This window comes from Trematomus bernacchii, unplaced genomic scaffold, assembly GCF_902827165.1.
Source record: "Trematomus bernacchii unplaced genomic scaffold, fTreBer1.1, whole genome shotgun sequence".
In the NCBI taxonomy this organism is placed as follows: domain Eukaryota; kingdom Metazoa; phylum Chordata; class Actinopteri; order Perciformes; family Nototheniidae; genus Trematomus; species Trematomus bernacchii.
Window position 1 is genome coordinate 1 of NW_022987572.1, and position 20,722 is coordinate 20,722.

The 20,722-nt window shown below is 40.1% G+C and overlaps 1 protein-coding gene across 1 annotated transcript; it reads right to left on the bottom strand.

Moving 5' to 3' along the window:
• Positions 1-267: 267 nt before the first annotated feature.
• On the bottom strand, positions 268-12,319 carry LOC117479354 (coronin-2B-like). Its single transcript, XM_034126283.1, has 14 exons — positions 12,274-12,319; positions 10,935-11,138; positions 10,568-10,684; positions 10,244-10,393; positions 9,255-9,455; positions 7,180-7,296; positions 6,619-6,723; positions 6,416-6,512; positions 5,682-5,797; positions 2,677-2,767; positions 2,487-2,602; positions 894-1,052; positions 741-809; positions 268-382 (listed from the first exon to the last, which is right to left on the bottom strand). The coding sequence occupies exons 1-14, from the start codon at positions 12,286-12,288 to the stop codon at positions 317-319; spliced, it is 1,623 nt and encodes a 540-aa protein (XP_033982174.1). The 5' UTR covers positions 12,289-12,319; the 3' UTR covers positions 268-316.
• Positions 12,320-20,722: the final 8,403 nt, after the last annotated feature.

The window sequence follows — 20,722 nt, forward strand, 5'->3', positions numbered from 1 at the left end:
AGTTGTCCACCAGAGGACGATATAATTTAAAATAAAATGTTTTAATATGGTATTCTAATCCAGGGTTATTGTGCATACATTACACATTAGTATTTTTAGAGCTAAGGATTATTCATTATTATGGTATTTATGTTCAAATGTGCAATTTTATATTGTATAATTGTTTATTTTCTATTCTTTTTATTTCTATGTGAAATACTTTGTTTTAAATGCTACTGCAAGAATATATGATCTTAGAAGGGCTAAAATAATAACCGGGTTAAAATGTCTCTGTTTTTCAGTTTATTTGTTGTAAATGTTGATTTGTTTGTTTGGTTCAGAAAGTCGCCCTCAGGTTGTTTCTGGTGTTTCTGATGTCTAGCTCCAGCTGAGAGATCCTCACCTGTACAGGTACAACAAAACATAACTATGTTAAAATCAACTCTGAGATGTCGCTCATAGTGCTCGACAAATAATGCAAAAACAAGTGAATTAAAGAATGGGAAACAGACAACAATAGATGCTCAAAAGAGGAAATGAAGAACTTGGACCATGAAAGATGATAATTTGAGGATGAATTAGACTCAAAAACCAACCTTACGTTTCTGTACGATAACTTTTTGGGCCTTTTTGATGCTTATCATTTCACTGAAAATAACCTATTTTGTCCCCAAGGCTCCAAACACTTCAATAAGACAATTTTTTAAATTATTTTAGAGAATAACACATACTTTTTAGCCTCCTTCTGTGTCCTTACTCACATCTTTCTCGTTCAGTTTGTCCCTCAGGCCTCTGATCTCGTCCTGCTGTCTGTAGAAAGCTTGCAGGAGCTGAAAGAATGAAACACTTTTCTTAGCAGGAAGATGAAACATTTTGCACGCCGGATATTCTCCTGTTTTCTGATGTGTTCCCACCTCGTTCTCGGTGTTTGGCGGCGGTTTCTCTGCAGGCTCGCAGCAGTGCGGCGTGAAGAAGTTCGTCAACAGCGTCTCGTCTGGTTGCCAACCCGACAAATCGCTCACTTTTCGGGGATATTTGGCGTCCTGATAGGAGAGCTGCTCCTCCAGGAAGGCCTCAAAGAAGAGATCAGGACAAACGCTGACTTAGTGACAGAATAACGGCCATTTTCCTTCATATTCAAGCTCAAATCGGCTGTAAATATATATGACATTTTAAAGGAATTGTCAGGTTTCGTTAACACAGCTTCTAAAGTTGATCACAGCCCAATATTGCTAAAAGTGAACTACCTGTGCTGCATGATCAATCATTATAAAACATATCATATTGTTCTGAAATGCAGCAATCTGCACAATGAATACTTTTACTGACGGTACTTTAACTATATTTTGATGATAATACTTTTCTACTTTTACTTGAGGAACATTTTGAATGCAGAGTATTCCTACACTCTGGTACTTCTACTTGTTTTACACTTACACACACACACACACACACACACACACACTGCACTTTGATCATGTTCATAACACACCATTATGAAAGGTTTCATAACCACAGGGAGCGTCTGAAGTCAGGTGTTTGTGTTGCAGCAAATATAAATATATTTTGACCTCTCTGTGAGCTCGGAAAAATGCAAATATGTTTTTAGCTTTTAGATTTAGTCAGGGGGGGCAAAACATATTTATTTAAAAATATCGAACAACGCAAGGCTGTAGTTATGCTCAACAAAAAACAAAACTGGAGGTCAATCTGAGAGCAACGACCTCCATCAAGGCCGTCTACAAGGTTTAAAACATGTGTTGTGTAATGCAGAGGTGAAGTAACTAAGTACTTTACTGTACTGTACTCTGACCAATCTGCACAATGACTACTTTTACTTTTGGTACTTTACGTATATTTTGATGATAATACTTTTATACTTTTACTTTAGTAACATTTTGAATGCAGGACTTTTACTGAAACAGAGTATTCCTACACTCTGGTACTTCTACTTTTAAGTACAAGATCTGAGTACTTCTACTTTTAAGTACAAGATCTGAGTACTTCTACTTTTAAGTACAAGATCTGAGTACTTCTACTTTTACTCAAGAACAAGATCTGAGTACTTCTACTTTTACTCAAGTACAAGATCTGAGTACTTCTACTTTTACTCAAGTACAAGATCTGAGTACTTCTACTTTTACTCAAGTACAAGATCTGAGTACTTCTACTTTTACTCAAGTACAAGATCAGAGTACTTATTTTTTTACTACAAGACCTGAGTACTTCTACTTTTACTCAAGTACAAGATCTGAGTACTTCTACTTTTACTCAAGTCCAAGATCTGAGTACTTATCTTTTTACTACAAGACCTGAGTACTTCTACTTTTACTCAAGTACAAGATCAGAGTACTTCTCCCACTTCTGGGGTTTTGTCTACTTCTACTACGAATGATATCTTCCATGTCAGTCAAATGATGCCATTTTGCCCCAAAAACACTTATTTTTAGATAATTCAACGCTAAACCCTTCTCTAAACTATTGTTTCATTGATTGATTTCGACTACCTCTTCCATAAAGTCCAGGTTATTCTCAGTTCTCTCTGGAGCCATCTTCTCTGCAGGGGTTTCTGGGTAAGGGTTGGACACTCCTATCCCCGGTTTCAGGGACATCAGCACTGGACCTAAAGCGAGAGAAACAAGAGGTGAGTGATCATGTATGTCAGCCATTTTGGCTCCAAAGGGATGAGTTACTGACTTCTGTTGATCCCCGACAGCCACTCCTGAGCCGTCATGGAAGCCTGGTTTCCTGCCGTCATCGGGTACAGATCCGCTTGGAAAATACCAGACTGGAACAGAGGTGGGAAGGAGTGGAGTACAAATACTTCGTTACTGTACTTAAGTACATGTTTCTGGTATCAGTACTTTACTCTACTATTTCCTGACTACTTTTTACTTTGACTTCTTACATGTTGAATACAAATACCTGTACTTTCTACTTCTTACATGTTGAACCCAAATACCTGAACTTTCTACTTCTTACATGTTGAACACAAATACCTGAACTTTCTACTTCTTACATGTTGAACACAAATACCTGTACTTTCTACTTCTTACATGTTGAACACAAATACCTGTACTTTCTACTTCTCACATTTTGAACACAAATACCTGTACTTTCTACTTCTTACATGTTGAACCCAAATACCTGTACTTTCTACTTCTTACATGTTGAACACAAATACCTGTACTTTCTACTTCTTACATGTTGAACACAAATACCTGTACTTTCTACTTCTTACATGTTGAACTCAAATACCTGTACTTTCTACTTCTTACATGATGAACCCAAATACCTGTACTTTCTACTTCTTACATGTTGAACCCAAATACCTGTACTTTCTACTTCTTACATGTTGAACACAAATACCTGTACTTTCTACTTCTTACATGTTGAACTCAAATACCTGTACTTTCTACTTCTTACATGATGAACCCAAATACCTGTACTTTCTACTTCTTACATGTTGAACACAAATACCTGTACTTTCTACTTCTTACATGTTGAACACAAATACCTGTACTTTCTACTTCTTACATGTTGAACACAAATACCTGTACTTTCTACTTCTTACATGATGAACCCAAATACCTGTACTTTCTACTTCTTACATGTTGAACCCAAATACCTGTACTTTCTACTTCTTACATGATGAACACAAATACCTGTACTTTCTACTTCTTACATGTTGAACACAAATACCTGTACTTTCTACTTCTTACATGATGAACCCAAATACCTGTACTTTCTACTTCTTACATGATGAACCCAAATACCTGTACTTTCTACTTCTTACATGTTGAACCCAAATACCTGTACTTTCTACTTCTTACATGATGAACCCAAATACCTGTACTTTCTACTTCTTACATGTTGAACACAAATACCTGTACTTTCTACTTCTTACATGATGAACCCAAATACCTGTACTTTCTACTTCTTACATGTTGAACCCAAATACCTGTACTTTCTACTTCTTACATGATGAACACAAATACCTGTACTTTCTACTTCTTACATGTTGAACACAAATACCTGTACTTTCTACTTCTTACATGTTGAACACAAATACCTGTACTTTCTACTTCTTACATGTTGAACACAAATACCTGTACTTTCTACTTCTTACATGATGAACCCAAATACCTGTACTTTCTACTTCTTACATGATGAACCCAAATACCTGTACTTTCTACTTCTTACATGTTGAACACAAATACCTGTACTTTCTACTTCTTACATGATGAACCCAAATACCTGTACTTTCTACTTCTTACATGTTGAACACAAATACCTGTACTTTCTACTTCTTACATGATGAACCCAAATACCTGTACTTTCTACTTCTTACATGTTGAACCCAAATACCTGTACTTTCTACTTCTTACATGTTGAACACAAATACCTGTACTTTCTACTCTTACATGTTGAACACAAATACCTGTACTTTCTACTTCTTACATGATGAACCCAAATACCTGTACTTTCTACTTCTTACATGTTTGAACCCAAATACCTGTACTTTCTACTTCTTACATGTTGAACACAAAGACCTGTACTTTCTACTTCTTATATGTTGAACTCAAATACCTGTACTTTCTACTTCTTACATGTTGAACACAAATACCTGAACTTTCTACTTCTTACATGTTGAACACAAATACCTGAACTTTCTACTTCTTACATGTTGAACACAAATACCTGTACTTTCTACTTCTTACATGTTGAACACAAATACCTGAACTTTCTACTTCTTACATGTTGAACCCAAATACCTGAACTTTCTACTTCTTACATGTTGAACACAAATACCTGTACTTTCTACTTCTTACATGTTGAACACAAATACCTGTACTTTCTACTTCTTACATGTTGAACACAAATACCTGTACTTTCTACTTCTTACATGATGAACCCAAATACCTGTACTTTCTACTTCTTACATGATGAACCCAAATACCTGTACTTTCTACTTCTTACATGTTGAACACAAATACCTGTACTTTCTACTTCTTACATGTTGAACACAAATACCTGAACTTTCTACTTCTTACATGTTGAACACAAATACCTGTACTTTCTACTTCTTACATGTTGAACACAAAGACCTGTACTTTCTACTTCTTACATTTTGAACCCAAATACCTGTACTTTCTACTTCTTACATGTTGAACACAAATACCTGTACTTTCTACTTCTCCATTTCCCAAACAGGCTGGTTCCTTTAGTTTGAATGTGTGTTTGGTGGCGTGATCATTATTCTTTAGAGTCATTGCGTGCCTATTGATTTGAACACGATCCGTGTATCCATCATTTCCTGGTCTTCTCTAAAGAAGAGGGACCAATGAAAACGTTGTCATGTTGCCGTTGTTCAGCATGGAAACATTCATTAGCTAACAATGACATTATTGTTCTATTAATATAAAGGGAGGTCAGGTACTCTTTAAAACAGCTGCTAGTTATGGGTACTTTTTACTGAAGTACATTTCAAAGCCTCTTTACTTTGACTTGAGTAAAGAAGTTTAGTCAGTACTTCTACTTTGACCAGAGTACTTTTAAACACGAGTATCTGTACTTCTACTTGAGTAAAGGATGTGTGTACTCTTGCCCTCTCTGGACTGGAAGGATAGACGGAAATAAAAAACCAAGTAGCTTCTTTGTCTAAATGGTCAGTAAATACCTAGTAAACGTTTGATGCTAACCTCTTTCCTCGGTACGATCATGGAAAGTGGCTCCACCAAGTCTTTGATGGAGATCAGACGGTAAAATCTGAAAACTTCGCAGGCGCTAACGTCCAGTCCGCGCTTTGGCATCACGCCTATAGTGACAGTTGATCGTTAAACATCGGGAAACAGCTAGCATACGAAAGCTAGCTAAAGGTATTTATTGTATAAGTAACAAGTTGAACATGGTGATCTTGATAACATTCAGTGTTGGTATAGATAACTAAGTTAGACTGCCCAAAATGTGTGTCTTCGTTAACCGTTTAGGTTCGTTTTAAATGCACGTTTCAGCTATCTTTATTGCTAATTTTCTTAGAAATGGGTTTGTACAGTTGGCTTTTTCTACAGAATAAGTCCAGGGAAACTCGCTAAGTTGGTTAATTTCCAAACTAAGTGTTTGTGCTGCTGCTTTACTTGGTATTTTATTCTGAATACCATATTCTACAGCTAGCTAATGTCGTGTTTTGGAAAAATATATCTTGTAAAGCTAACTATATTGGTCTTTTCCTCAAATAAGTTTGGCCAAAAGTAAAGTTGTAAAGCTAGCTAAGACATGGTGGAGAGTGTTTTTACAAAATAAGAGTGTATGTTTTTCCTGCATTATCATGTACGATTGGGCGCTAACTGGTAGGGTAAGGTTTAAGTTTTAGGCTGCAAATATATGTTAAAAAGCAACAAAACACTACACTTTTGAATGGGTTTGTTGACCTCACCGAGTCCTTTCTGTGGCAGCAGAGACCGATACTCTGTCAGGAAGCTGATGTAAGGTTTCTCCGTGCTCAGCTCGTAGTACCGGATGTTCCCGTCACCCTGAATAAAGGTATTTAAATTCCCTTTAGGTTCAATTTCCTAACAACCAGACTGGAACACCATCAATATGCAAGGAGTTCTGGGTAATCTGTGTGTTTTGTAAGACCTTTCCAGCCAGGTAGAGCATGTGTGTGTCCGGATCGTAGAACGGGAAGAGGACTCCTGCAGATCCGTCCAGAACTTCTTCGTACAGCGGCTCAGATAAGTCGTCCTAGAAACAAATAAACCTTAATTTAAAGGTCTCCTATCATACAAAATGCACTTTTTTATGTCTTTTTTACATAAATATGTGTCTCCGGTGTGTCCGGAGACTCACAAAGTGTCAGAAAACCTCTCCGTACCCACATCTCTAAAAACGGGGGTACAACGGAGCTGATCCAGATTTGTGTCCGATATGACGTAATATCTGAAATGTAGGCGGGCTTTACACCCACGGGCCTATCAGAAACGTTGCTGTATCAGAAACAATGCCTGACGTGTTCTGGAAGTAATATGGTCTTTGTTTACATTAGCAAGCATCGCTAACACTCAGAGCTAACCTGTAGTGGAGAGAGAGAAGGCAAGAGAAAGCATTTGAGCTATAATATATGTCTAAAAATAGTATAATTGGAGACCTTTAACTAATGAAGCATTGAATTAGAAGGTAAAGTGTGTGTTTGAGTCTCACGGGGTCCCAGAGGACGATCTGTCGGTGGTTCCAGATCGAACTGCCGGTGGAGAGAAGCATCTTCAGTCCTCCGATGAACAACACCTTACTCGCTCTGTGGGAAATACTCCGGGACACCTAAAGGTTGGAGAAAAGTTATCAATATAACCCAGAGGTGGGAAGTAACTAAGTACATTTACTCATGTACTTAAGTACAATTGTGAGGTACTTTTCTTGTGTATTTTCATTTTATGCTACTTTATACGTCTACTCCAGTACATTTAAAAGATAAATTATGTAATATTAACTCGTGGACTTTAGTCAGAAAAGAGCAAAACTATTGAAATATTTGACAAAAAGTCAACCAGGACTTTGTTTGTCTACAGCAGTAAAATGTGATAAAACAATATTAGAAATGTCACATAATGTAATGATATACACATAAAGGCAATTTTATGCACAATGAGTACTTTGTGGAACTGTTGTTCTACATAGTTTATCGTATAAATAATCACCCAAATCTGTTTTACATCTTTTAAGTCAACTTTATTCTGACTTATTACAACACATTTGACTCTTTATGGTCAATAGACTTCATTTACACAAAATTAAACCTAATTTCTGAGTTAGAAAAGGCATAAATGTTGACTATATTGGTACTTTTACTCAAGTAAAGCATCTGAATACTTCTACCACTGGTATTACCACACAATGAGCATTTCTAAAACACACCTGAGCAGAGATGGCAACACATCCTTTACTCAACCAGAAGTACAGATACTCGTGTTTAAAAATACTCTGGTAAAAGTAGAAGTACTGACTAAACTTCTTTACTCAAGTAAAAGTAAAGAGGCTTTGAAATGTACTTAAAGGGGACCTATCATGCAAAATGCACTTGTGTACGTCTTTTATACATGAATATGTGTCCCCGGTGTTCCAGGGAACTCACCAAGTGTCAGAAAACACAACCCTCTCTATTTTCCTCCATACCCAAATCTCTAAAAAAGGGGCTGCAACGGATCTGATAAAAACTGATCCAGATTTGAACACTGTCCTGACATCAGGAAAGTGGCGCTACGGCTATTGGGCCAACTCCACCAATCAGGACGAGACAGCCACGGCCATTGCCGTTCGAAAGCGCTGGAGACGATGTAGTACATATGCCAGGCCTGTAGGTGGTGCTGTTCTCACTGAATCAGCCCTTGCAAAAACAGAGCTAAAACATTTCAAATTGAGCAAAATGAGGCATGGCTAAAATGCATGATCTGTTTGATATTTTGAAAAAAAAAAGTATAAATATGCCTACACTATATTATTATAATATAGCATGATACGTCCACTTGAAGTAAAAAGTACCCATAACTAGCAGCTGTTTTAAAGAGTACCTGACCTCCCTTTATATTAATAGAACAATAATGTCATTGTTAGCTAATGAATGTTTCCATGCTGAACAACGGCAACATGACAACGTTTTCATTGGTCCCTCTTCTTTAGAGAAGACCAGAAAATGATGGATACACGGATCGTGTTCAAATCAATAGGCACGCAATGACTCTAAATAATAATGATCACGCCACCAAACACACATTCAAACTAAAGGAACCAGCCCTGTTTGGAAAATGTAAGAAGTAGAAAGTTCAGGTATTTGTGTTCAACATGTAAGAAGTAGAAAGTACAGGTATTTGTGTTCAAAATGTAAGAAGTAGAAAGTACAGGTATTTGTGTTCAAAATGTAAGAAGTAGAAAGTACAGGTATTTGTGTTCAACATGTAAGAAGTAGAAAGTACAGGTATTTGTGTTCAACATGTAAGAAGTAGAAAGTACAGGTATTTGTGTTCAACATGTAAGAAGTAGAAAGTACAGGTATTTGTGTTCAACATGTAAGAAGTAGAAAGTACAGGTATTTGTGTTCAACATGTAAGAAGTAGAAAGTACAGGTATTTGGGTTCAACATGTAAGAAGTAGAAAGTACAGGTATTTGTGTTCAACATGTAAGAAGTCAAAGTAAAAAGTCTGAGTAAAGTACTGATACCAGAAAAATGTACTTAAGTACAGTAACGAAGTATTTGCACTCCACTACTTCCCACCATGCGTACCTGTAAGATCTTTCCTGTTCGAGGGTCCAGGACTCTAACCCGTCGGTCTTTGGATGTGACGGCCAGCCGGCTGCCGTCAGAGTTGAAGCTGACGGACAGCAGCAGAGCGTCAGACGGGTATCGATGGTGAACCGGAGACAGAACCACCCGGACCGGACACCTGAGGACCGAACCCGCCTGGGAAACATCCCAGAGGAGGACCTGGGGAAACAGAGGCAAAATCAGGGCTGTTTGGTCCTAAAAATACCCAATTTGTAAGTGTTTAAAGGTTTCATATCATGCAAAATGCACTTTTTGATGTATGTTATACATTATGTGTCCCCGGTGTGTCAGGGAACTCACAAAGTGTCAGAAAATAAAACCCTCTCTCTTTTCCTCCGTACCCACATCTCTAAAAACGGGGGAACAACGGAGCTGATCCAGATCTGCATCCGATATGACATAATATCTGAAATGTGGGCGGGCTTTACACCCACGGCCCAATCAGAAACGTTGCTATCAGAAACAATGCGCAAAGTTTTGGACGTAATATGGGCTTTGTTTACATTAGCAAGCATCGCTAACACTTAGTGCTAACCTGTACTGGAGAGAGCATGTGTAAAGAAGCAGGAAATAAAAAGGAACTCACCTTGTGGTAAACCTGAGAGACAAAAAGAGTTTGAGCTCCATACTGTTTCAGAAATAATCCTTGATGTGGTTTGGAACATAATATGGCGGTTAATCATGGCAGCATTTAGTTGAGTTTCTGCTGGCAGCTTTTTTTTAAAGCTTTAGACCCAGAATCATGACTTTAGTAACAGGGCTGAAATAGAGGGGTTTGAGGCTAGAATTATCTGTTTGGTATTTTGAGCAAAACACTTCATAGACATGTTATTTATATATCTAAGACCTATAATATATGCCTACAAATAGTATAATAGGAGACCTTTTATATTTTCTAATTTGTAAGATTAACCTTGGTTTATAATTCGGCAAATCCGGATCCTGACCTTGTAGTCGTAGGCGGAGCTTAGCAGCAGGTTCTCAGCTATTGGATGCCACTCGATAAGCCCCACCCTCCTGGAGTGACCAATCAGAGTCTTCCTGGCCGTGGTGAGGTTCTGCTGGACGCCGCACACCGGGACGTCCCAGATCTTCACCTGAACACACAGTACTCTTGCTAAAGTTGTTGGGAAAATACTGAATGTCCTCTTCCAGTATCAGAGTAACATGATAACAAGTGATATTTTTCAAACAAAAGTACTGCATAAAAGTACAGTTTTGAGGTACTTGTATGTCTGTAAACACATGCATGTAAACACACAGGTGCTTACGGTGCCGTCCTCCGAACACGAGGCGATGCAGTGATCGTTGAACGGGTTCCACTTCACGTCCAGAACCCGTCCTCTGTGGCCACAGACCCTCGGGTGCTGAGGGTCCACCCGGCCCGTCTGAGAGCAGGGAAACAAAAGAGTAACGCCGGAATGTATAATAATAATAATAATTCATTACATTTTTTATTAGAGCGCCTTTTCAAGTGCTCAAAGCGCTTTACATGACATATTTCACATATTGGACATGTAACAGTCAATACTGTGGACAATACCATGTTCATGATGTTCTGTGTGTGTTCTGGTTTGTATCAACAAATATTTGTACTTCTTTTTGTCTAATATTTTATATTTTCAACAGAATTCTCACGTGGTGGAGGGGCAGCACCAGGAAAGCCCCGCCCCCTTCGCACTCCGTCACCACGGCGATGAAGCAGGGATGGCTTGCTGAGCAGTAGTGGTTGTCATGGACACCGCGTGTGATTGGCACCCCGTCGTAGCTGTGCTCCTTATTGGACGGCTTCCCGAAAACGTGACGAAACTTTGAGCATCGGAAAGACGAGCGCCACGACATCTGGAGGGGGAGAGGTTTGGAAAACTTTAGAGTGTGTGTGTGTGTGTGTGTGTGTGTGGTGTGGTGGTGGGTGTGTTGTGTGTGTGTGTGTGTGTGTGTGTGTGTGTGTGTGTGTGTGTGTGTGTGTGTGTGTGTGTGTGTGTGTGTGTGTGTGTAACTTGGACAGTTTTATTATCTGGTCTCATGGATAATCCAATCAGCTGTCTTTCATAACCTTATCAATAATGAATCAATTTCTTCAATAACTTCTTAATCATTCGCGCACACACACGCACACACACACACACACACACACACACACACACACACACACACACTGTTAAATCCTGCGTTGAGAACAGTTTGTCCGTGTTATTAAATATTTATCCGTACATACACACTTTACTGTCGTTACAAAGTCCTCCTGACTTTTGACCTTTACAAGAGATCAGCTTACTGCGGTGGAAAAAAACACACATTTCCACTTTGAAAACCCTCCGAAATGATGAAATATAACACAGAAAACCACTAAATACCTGCTTTGATGTCCACAGTTAGTTCAGCATCAAATTCACGGACTTGTTTAAAGTATGTTATGTTTTATTTCCCTGCCTTTAACACCGGATCTTATGGCGCTTTTCCACTGCAGGACCTAGCACGGCTTAGCACAGTATGGTTAGGCCTTGAGACATGTCCCAGTAGAGACACTAAATACAAAATACATCATAAAATCCCCTCAGAAACTTTAAAGCTACATGGAAATGTCATTTTGTTGATTTGAATTATTTTATCATTTCAAAAACGCAGCTGTTTGTATGTGTTAGAATAAAGTTCAAATGTCAAAAATTAAGTTGAATTTAAAATGTAAAATGTGGGGAATAAAGTACAAATATTGAGTAAAAGTCAAGAATCAATGTGAATTGCGGAGAATAGAGTCAGAGACATTTTGAGAATAAATGGAGTAGAAATGTTAAAGATGAATGTGAGAATTGTTCACAGGGAATGACTTAGAAATCTACCATAAAGTTGAAGTGTTGAGATAACATTTTCACTGCAAAACTTTGCTAACTGTCAACATGTAAACATCGTTTTTTCCGACCTTCTTATATAAATAAATAAAATACAGATGAATATAAATAACAGAATGTCGACTTACCTCAGATACAGTCATGTAGGACTCACTGACTTCTCCTCCTGCAGACAAACCGCTAATATATTTTCAAGATGGTAGTGAAAGAGCGACGGCTGAGTCCTGACTTCTGACAGCAGTAAGTGTGTGTGTGTGTGTGTGTGTGTGTGTGTGTGTGTGTGGTGTGTGTGGTGTGTGTGTGTGTGTGTGTGTGTGTGGTGTGTGTGTGTGTGTGTGTGTGGTGTGTGTGTTTGGTGTGTGTGTGTGTGTGTGTGGTTTGTGTGTGTGTGTGTGTGTGTGGTTTGTTTGTGTGTGTGTGTGTGTGTGTGTGTGAGATCCTTGACATCTCGCCTCAACTTCCAAATTAGCTGAGCTGTTTATGCACGGCTGCACGCGCACAAACAAAACTTTACATCCGATACTGCTGCACACACACACACACACACACACACACACACACACACACACACACACACACACACACCACACACACACACACACACACACACACACACACACACACACAGTATTCCACTTCAAATTACCATCACAATTCCTTTACAATACTAACTTGATTTTTGTCCTCAATACAGATAAAAAGTAGTTCTTAATGAACAGAACTCTTTGATTTTTATGCATTTAATTGTAAGATTTGCCATTTTCTGCCACTAGGGGGCTCTCAATCCAACATTAACAAAAGACAGAGATTGCTGTGTGGTGAGGTAGCGTTGGATCATGGGAGTTGTAGTCTTTAGCTTCTTGCCTCTGATTAAAGGTAACATCAGGAAATAAAGCAGTCTCAAGTTAAATATATTTCGATGACTAAGACGTCCTGTAGAGTGTGATGGGCCGGTTGATCAACATAAAGAGCCTTGGTAGCGGTGATCTATAATATTTCTATTTTTTGCAGTTTTGTGCCATTGATTTGACTAAAATGACTAAATAATTAGACATTCTCCATCTCCCTCTTAATATATGCAAAGCACACCTTTTCTTTAAAGCTATGATTAGCAAAATTGAATTGACCAAATAAATCTAAAACAATTCGGATTTGTATTGATTTTATTTTTCCACTAGATGTCGGAAGTAGAGATTTTAACCTGTTATGCCCTGAGCCTGTTTTTCAGGTCTCAGGCCTGAAAATGACATTCCCAGAACAAATGACCATATCTTCCCTTCTAAAAGGGTTAAATGAATAATCTTTGTTCTCAAAGTAATGATAAACCTGTGAGTTGGATGTACAAAAGTCATAACAATATAGACATTTTTTATTTTAAAGAAAATTCAGATTGAACATTGTAAATTATAGTGTCCGTCCAAAAATTCTTTTTTACTTATAGTGAAAACTACCCTTGGATGATGGTAAGGTAGACTAAAAGCTTTAGGGATCCAAAGTACAACATATAATAACCCTGTATCAAGATTGATGCAAAACAAGTGACATTTGACCTTTTTAGAGAGGGTTAGCCAAAAACACTCCACCTTTGAGGTGATTTGGGTGGAAATGTTTTTTTTTTCATATCTCTGGAACCCTTTGGTCGATTTTGATGGTTGACACCTCTTTCTGACCGTTAGAGCCAATAGAATGGAAAGGGGAGTCCCCCACACACACTCATTGTGAAACAAAAAGGTGGGGGCTTTGCACATGTAATGTTGCATTAGAGTGAAGCTACACTCTAGCTCTGACATCTAGAAACGGAAAAGCATGGATTATCCGTTTTATTTCTCATGGATTATCAGAAATTATTTCAAAGGGACACATACACATTGGATTAACCTATGGATTAACTTCAGCAGCGTTTTTTTTTCGTTTTAATGCCATTGAAGACCACTTTGGAGAGACTACAGAGCCAAGGTAAGAATGTTACAATTTTTAGCTAACTAGCGTCACCTCTTTTGATGTCTGTTTTTGTTTATAACGTCGCAAATTCGTATAATTCAGTGATAATGAGGGTACCCATCGATTCTGTGTGACCTCACGATGTGAATCGATGTCATGGATGTGGGAGAAAAGATAAATTATAAGGTTTTGTGAGTGATTTTCGGTGCAGTAATCTGTTAGCATTTTTCGCTCGTTGCTAATTCAGAGGCTCAGTGTTAGCATTGTGGGTTTTCTTTTGAAAAATAAATAAAAATGATCAGTTAGATCTCTCGGGCTTAACAGGTTAAAGCTCTCTGAGATGCATTTGAAAAAGAAAGGAGATTTTTACATGATTTCATTCATATTGTCGGGTTACAATTCTTTCAAACATTACATTTAATTACAACATATTAGATGGCTAGATTTTCAAATACATATTTAATGTGATTTCAACATGTGGCATCCAATTGATTTAACCATGGTCGGGTTAAGGCATGGCCCCCACCCCTACGTCCACCTCCACCACCAACTGACCAGCAGGGTCTGGTACTTGTAGGATAGGAGCTGACGTAAACCGGCCCTTGAGGTCCTGAAAAGACCGTCTGTAAAAGTTAGCGAATCCAAGGAAATGCTGCAGCTCCTTCCGGGAATCAGGAACCCGCCTCGAGCTAACCGCTGAAACTTTGGAGGGATCCATCTCCACACTTCCTTGACCCACGATGTAGCCTAGAAAGGCGACCGAAGAAGTGTGAAACTTGCACTTCTCCGTCTTGACGAACAGCGAGTTCTCCAGAAGTCTCTGAAGAACTGTCTGGACGTGGTGGATGTGTTCCTTGAGATTCTTTGAAAAAATCTAAATATCGTCCAGATAAACAAAAACATAACGATCCAACATGTCCCGGAGTACGTCGCTCACCAACGCTTGGAAAACCGCAGGGGCGTTGGTAAGTCCAAATGGCATCACCAGGTACTCATAATGTCCCGAAGAGGTGTTGAAGGTGGTCTTCCACTCGTCCCCCTCTCGGATTCGTACCAGGTGATAAGCGTTCCGTAAATCCAGTTTAGTGAAGATTGTAGCCCCTTGTAGTAACTCGAACGCTGACGAGATGAGTGGCAAAGGATATCAATTATTCATAGTGACGTCGTTCAGGCCCCGATAGTCAATGCAGGGCCTCAGGCTCAGCTGAGAACCAAAATGCAACACACGGGAAACCAGGGATAGTCGGTAACCAGCTTTATTATAGGCAAAGGGCTGGTCGGGGACAAACCGGCAGACAGTAGGCAAAGGGCTGGTCGGGGACAGGCGAGGGTTCCAGGAGTAAGCAAGACGGGAGACGCAGGTACAGGCAGGGTCAGGGAGCAGACAAGGCAGAATAATCCAGGGGCAGACAGGGTCGAAACCGGGTCAGCAATATGGAAGGTAATGCGGGAAAGACTGGCATGCGGCAAAGTACGATCTGGCACTGAGGTGAGAGTGAAGTGGGCCTATATACTAATGGAGCTGATGGGTGTAACAGAGTGAGAGAGAGAAACAGGGTGTGACTACCAGGTGACTAAGGAATGTTAATGCAGAAAATAGGTGAGTGAGGGAGCAGACTGTGACACAGGCAGCCCTAAATAATAACAAGTAACCATCATGTGTGGTGCTATCTGTAGTTGTCTGTCTTATTTTTGTTGATTTCATATTGTTTTCACAGTGTTGTGAAAATGAATTTCCCCCTGGGGACAATAAATCTAATCTAAACTAATTTAATATTCAATCCCACACTTGGCGAATGAGAACATAAATTCGTAATTTACCTCGTTTAAAGCACTTTTGTTGTAATACTATGGATTTAGTTGACACTACTAGCCGAGTTTCTTTTATCCAATATTTCGTGGGCAGGTACATGGAATTAGAAGAAGACGAAGAAGAGAGGTAGAAGAAGAAGTAGAAGAAGAAGAAATATGCTAACGCTACAAACAGGCACAACACTGTTACTCTGTTTTTACTGACATGTAACATTTTATTTCACCTTGCTCTATGTTTTTTAACGCACATTCAAAAATGGGAACATTTTCGGGAGTTTCAACAACTCAGCATTGGCCGATTGGCCATTTTGCAAGTTTCTAATAAGTAAAATGGGGCTAAACTAAGATCAAAGTCACAAATCCCCCATTCTTTAACAACTTTAGTAATCAAAACTAAATGAAAAATAGTCAAAATGATTCCAATCAGGATCTCTTGTATTGACTGGGATGAAGCATTCTCAGAGGTAAAGCTCTGTCTCTCCATTACGTACTGTCACTGTCTCAGGTCCAGAGAGTAGTGAGAGTATGTAAAGGCGGGGGTGCTGATCTCTAACTCGGAGCTGCATGTCAAACCACATCAACATCCGGTGCTTAGCCTGCAGCAAGGAGGAGAGGCAAAAGAGGAGAAATCTCCCTCTCAGCAGTTTTGAACATTTTCTTTATAATTGTTTTCTTAAGCAGCTTTTATGGATAAAGGCTTTTAGCAAAGTTGGGAGAGTAGAAATCATGTTGATCCCCCTGAACAACAGGACTCTCCCTCCCTAAATGTCTTCGTTTGTTTAACTCCCTTGTTTTGTTAACCCATGACCCAAAAAGAAACATGTACATTTTAAGATTAGCCTTAGCAGTTTAATGGCCAGCCAAATCATCTTAAAGGTGAATTTTATCAGGAACACAAATAATGTTGTCATGTACAGTAGTGCTTGTTGAAGCAGTCCAAATCTGAACAAAACACCTGAAACTATTGCGACAGCTAGAATAATAAGAAAAGCCAAAAGTCTCCACTTAGCTTTATTGAAAGCATCGACAATTTTTAGCCGTAAATCATTCACAAATGTCTTCTTCATTTCCCCCCAAAACAGAATGCATTGGATCCTATATTGAACTAGCAGACAAAACTGCTCTGAACAGAAAAAGTCCCAGATGGGACTCGCAGGTCCTTCATTTCTCCCCATCTTACGTGCAATGACAGCTAGATATGCTGCCTGAGGTGGCCAATGGCCATCTATCAGCCTCGGCTGATGCTCCAAAGAGCAGTCTCTGCACAGTAACACTTTGCCTCCCTCTCTTTCCGAGACGAGGCAATCCAGTGGAGGATTCAAAGACGGCCCATTAGGGAGCCGTGCCATCTTACCATGGCAGTAACAACTCTACCAATTACACATTCACCGGGAACATAAGGTCCCCACTCCAAAGGCTCCAGTCTCTCTTCAAGAAGGTATCCTTGCTTGGCCATATTGGCACCCAGTAGGGCTTTCCCCACTAGATGAGAACACACACCCCGTCCCTGGACCAGGTTACCAGCCCCCCGAATGTATTCGCTAGTGCAGTCTGTGGCAGGGCCATTATTTGACTTTCTTATCTGTGTGCAGTGTACTTAAGCAAAATGTGTCAAGCTCAACATTATTATTTTTTAGCCCTACGGGGTCTTCTCCCTCAGTTTTAATATGAATAATAATACATTTAATTTCTTAGCGCTTTTTAAGCAACACCATTAGTTTCAGGTTTATAAGAGACGGACTAGATTTGTGTGACACCGCGTGATTCTAACAAATCTTGAACATTAAAGTTCTTTAAATGTTTTCCATTATCTATTCTTAATGATTCAATATCTGGAAAATTGATGAACAGTTCTGCCAATCTTGTAGAAATAGTCTTCCCTGTTGCAACTCTCAGGAGATAAACTCTCTTAGCACTTGAGCCATTGTCCCTCTTAGGTGCCTTACAAACAATGGACGTCCGCTCTCGGGAGCGTCGGAGTGGTGCGGTCACCCTAAGTGACAGACCTAAAGTATCCGGGATTCAGGCATCTTCCCTGGCTTGTACATTTTTGGTGATGCGCCCTGGAGGTATCAGACTATTTTAAACAACTTTTCCCCGCCTTTCAAACACTTATTCCGGGGTTTTAGCCAGTCATTTTGCACGAAATCATTTAACATTCACGGTCTCCTGAAAAAGCACATATTCTGTGCATTTTCAGGAAAGCGTCAATGTTAAATGATTTCGTGCAAAATGACTGTCTAAAACTCTCTTCCAGACATTTAAAAATACTTTCCCCGACCATTTAAACATTATTTCTGGCTTGTAAAGTGCAGTTATGCGCCCTGGAGATATTATACTATTTCAAACAACTTTTCCCCGCGTTTCAAAGACTTATTCTGGGTACAAGTGTTATATTTCTTCCCCCTGGGTGTGTGTGAGACAAGTGAAGTGAGTCAGCCTGCCAACAAGCAGCAGTGTGCTGTCATTTGAAACATGTTACCCCACTGTTTGACACATCTTTACCCACGTTTCGAGGACTTTTCCTGGGTCAATGTGTGCTCCAATGTGCCCTTTTCCCCCTGGGTGTGTGTGAGACAAGTGAAGTGAGTCAGCCTGCCAACAAGCAGCAGTGTGCTGTCATTTGAAACATGTTACCCCACTGTTTGACACAGCTTTACCCACGTTTTGAGGACTCTTTCCTGGGTCAATGTGTCCTCTTTCCCCCCCTGGGTGTGTGGAGACAAGTGAACTGAGCCAGCCTGCTAACAACCACCAGTCTGCTGTCATTTGAAACATGTTCCCCGACCTTTTAACACACTTTTTACCCATGTTATGCGTCCTGGAGGTATCAGCCTATTTTAAACAACTTTTCCCCGCTTTCAAACACTTATTCCGGGGTTTTAGTCAGTCATTTTGCGCGATATCATTTAACATTGACAGTCTCCTGAAAAAGCACATATTCTGTGCATTTTCAGGAAAGCGTCAATGTTAAATGATTTCGTGCAAAATGACTGTCTAAAACTCTCTTCCAGACATTTCAAAATACTTTCCCAGACCATTTAAACATTATTTCTGGCTTGTAAAGTGCAGTTATGCGCCCTGGAGATATTATACTATTTCAAACAACTTTTCCCCGCCTTTCAAACACTTATTCCTGGGTACAAGTGTTATCTTTCCCCCCCTGGGTGTGTGTGAGACAAGTGAACTGAGTCAGCCTGCCAACAAGCAGCACCGTGCTGTCATTTGAAACATGTTACCCCACAGTTTAACACACCTTTACCCACGTTTCAAGCACTTACTGCTGGGTCAATGTGTGCTCCAATGTGTCCTCTTTCACCCCCCTGGGTGTGTGTGAGACAAGTGAAGTGAGTGCAAGGTTATGGAAGTCCCACTGTTGGGGACTGCTGCTGGAGGTCTCTAGTCCGTCCTTGGGGGCTCTGTGAGCGGGCAGAGAGAGGTGATTTCCCCCTGGTCTCTGCTGGAGGTGCAGAGTCCCACTGTTAGGGAGTGCTGCTGGAGGTCTCTAGTCCGTCCTTGGGGGCTCTGTGAGCGGGCTAGAAAGGTGACCTCTCTGGGTGATTTAGTCAGTTTATGGAGCTTAGCCCACAAATCCTGGATGATCCAGGCCGAATTTGGGTGCTCATAGGCGGACATCGAAGCACCATAAAAACCACCCCCCTTGTAGAGTCACCCGGGGCACGAGAATACCCTCCACAGAAGGGGTGGTGGTGGCGTCAAGAAGGCCGAATATGGATGGATGGGCGGACATCGAAGCACCATAAAAACCACCCCCCTTGTAGAGTCACCAGGGGCACGAGAATACCCTCCACAGAAGGGGTGGTGGTGCCGTCAAGAAGGCCGAATATGGATGCTGATGGGCGGACATCGAAGCACCATAAAAACCACCCCCCTTGTAGAGTCACCAGGGGCACGAGAATACCCTCCACAGAAGGGGTCGTGGTTCCGTGAAGAAGGCCGAATTTGGGTGCTCATAGGCAGCCTGCTGCAGAGTCATTTTCAGGCTCCTCTCCACAATTGTCCCCCTAAAATGATTTAAAATCATTATTTTTTGCATTTAAATGCATTTATTCTATCATTTATATGGTTCCCCAACACAATGCACATAGTCTGGAGCTCACTGGGGTCCTGCATATAATTTAATCAGGCGTTTTAACACTTTTTCCCATGAAAATGATTTTTAATCACTATCATGGGGCTATGAAAATAAAATTCCGGGTAATGCAGAGCACAAGTGCACCTTTTACTATTTAAATGTATTTGTATTATATATATTTGGGCTAGAAAGGTGACCTCTCTGGGTGATTTAGTCAGTTTATGGAGCTTAGCCCACAAATCCTGGATGATCCAGGCCGAATTTGGGTGCTCATAGGCGGCCTGCCAGGCGCCCCCACCCGTGGAAAGCAAAAAAAAATTGAAGAAAACGCTTAATTATAACTTAAAATAATCAAAAATTAAGTTTTGAAAAATTGTCAAAAAAATGACAGAGTGCCAACGGGAGAAGGGGCCAGACTATTGGCGCTTCGGGCCGATTTTTTCCCCTTCTCCGATGGTTGGTACAACGGAGAAGGGGAAAAAGTCCCTGGGCTTCATTTCCACTTCTCTGTCAAAAAGATTCATCCATACTTTTCAAACTACCGTCTGCACGAATTCGGAAACCCAGTTTTTGGGTGCACTCAGAAAAAAAAACGGCTGTTGCAAATCATGGAAGAATGTATCCGCTCACCAAGCACTTTGAGTGGGCCTAATTTTGTGGCGCAAGGACCCCCCCAGCCTGGTTCTCTCAATACTTAAAGTTTGACATGGAGGAATGCGAGGGCACTT

What these genes read in the sequence shown, in the direction of transcription:
- LOC117479354 (XM_034126283.1), bottom strand. An exon ending in AGATCGTCCTCTGGGACCCC is followed by an intron (nt 6,724 to 7,179) that starts GTGAGACTCAAA and finishes ATTTGTTTCTAG; the next exon opens with GACGACTTATCTGAGCCGCT. An exon ending in TGATCGTACCGAGGAAAGAG is followed by an intron (nt 2,768 to 5,681) that starts GTTAGCATCAAA and finishes CCTCTGTTCCAG; the next exon opens with TCTGGTATTTTCCAAGCGGA.